General features: G+C 48.8%; 1 protein-coding gene across 2 annotated transcripts in view; it reads right to left on the reverse strand.

Moving 5' to 3' along the window:
* The window catches only part of UBE3D (ubiquitin protein ligase E3D), a 171,521-nt gene extending 170,976 nt beyond the window's left edge, over window positions 1-545 (reverse strand). For both annotated transcript variants that reach the window (XM_010861730.1, XM_010861728.1), the window contains exon 1: window positions 125-545. In XM_010861730.1, coding sequence (XP_010860032.1) covers window positions 125-309 — 185 coding nt within the window. In that variant the 5' untranslated portion in view covers window positions 310-545. The remainder of the gene's footprint in view (window positions 1-124) is intronic.
* Window positions 546-557: the final 12 nt, after the last annotated feature.

Here is a 557-nt window from a genome sequence, read left to right on the forward strand (position 1 = left end):
CCCCGGGGGCCAGAGGCGGAGCCGGGGCGTCGGGTGGCCGGGCCGAGCCTCCTGCGCAGGGGGCGCGCGGTACGCGGGGTTGGGGCGGCGGTCGCACCTGTGTGAGCAGATCGCGCGGACTCACTTCTTTGTTGGAGTCGAGGCATCATCATACTGTCTCTTGCATTTGGAGGGGTTCATGATTGAAGAGACGAGAATGCCCGCCCTGGTTAATAGTCCATGTAGAGGGTGGGGGGTGGGGGCTGGAAAGGAGTGTAGAAGTTTATTAGAGGAAGTCACATTAGTCATAAGGAAGTTGTTAACAGGCATCACCTTTGATTCTCAAGCCTTTTAAAGTTGCACCATAACAATAGTCACTTGTTAGTTTTCCTTCATTCTCGCCTACCCAGGGGAGGAAAGGGGAGTAACACACAACTACTCTTTTAAAGTCAAATACATTATGTTTTGGTTATTCCTACACTTACAGAGTTCTGTAGGGTTTGAGAAAGAAAGATGGGAAAAATCTGGAGACTAAAGCAGTCAAAACATTTTTTAAAATAAATACAAAAAAGGAAACT

The sequence above is a fragment of the Bison bison genome, unplaced genomic scaffold (genome assembly GCF_000754665.1).
Source record: "Bison bison bison isolate TAMUID 2011002044 unplaced genomic scaffold, Bison_UMD1.0 scf7180017864473, whole genome shotgun sequence".
Classification (NCBI taxonomy): Eukaryota; Metazoa; Chordata; class Mammalia; order Artiodactyla; family Bovidae; genus Bison; species Bison bison.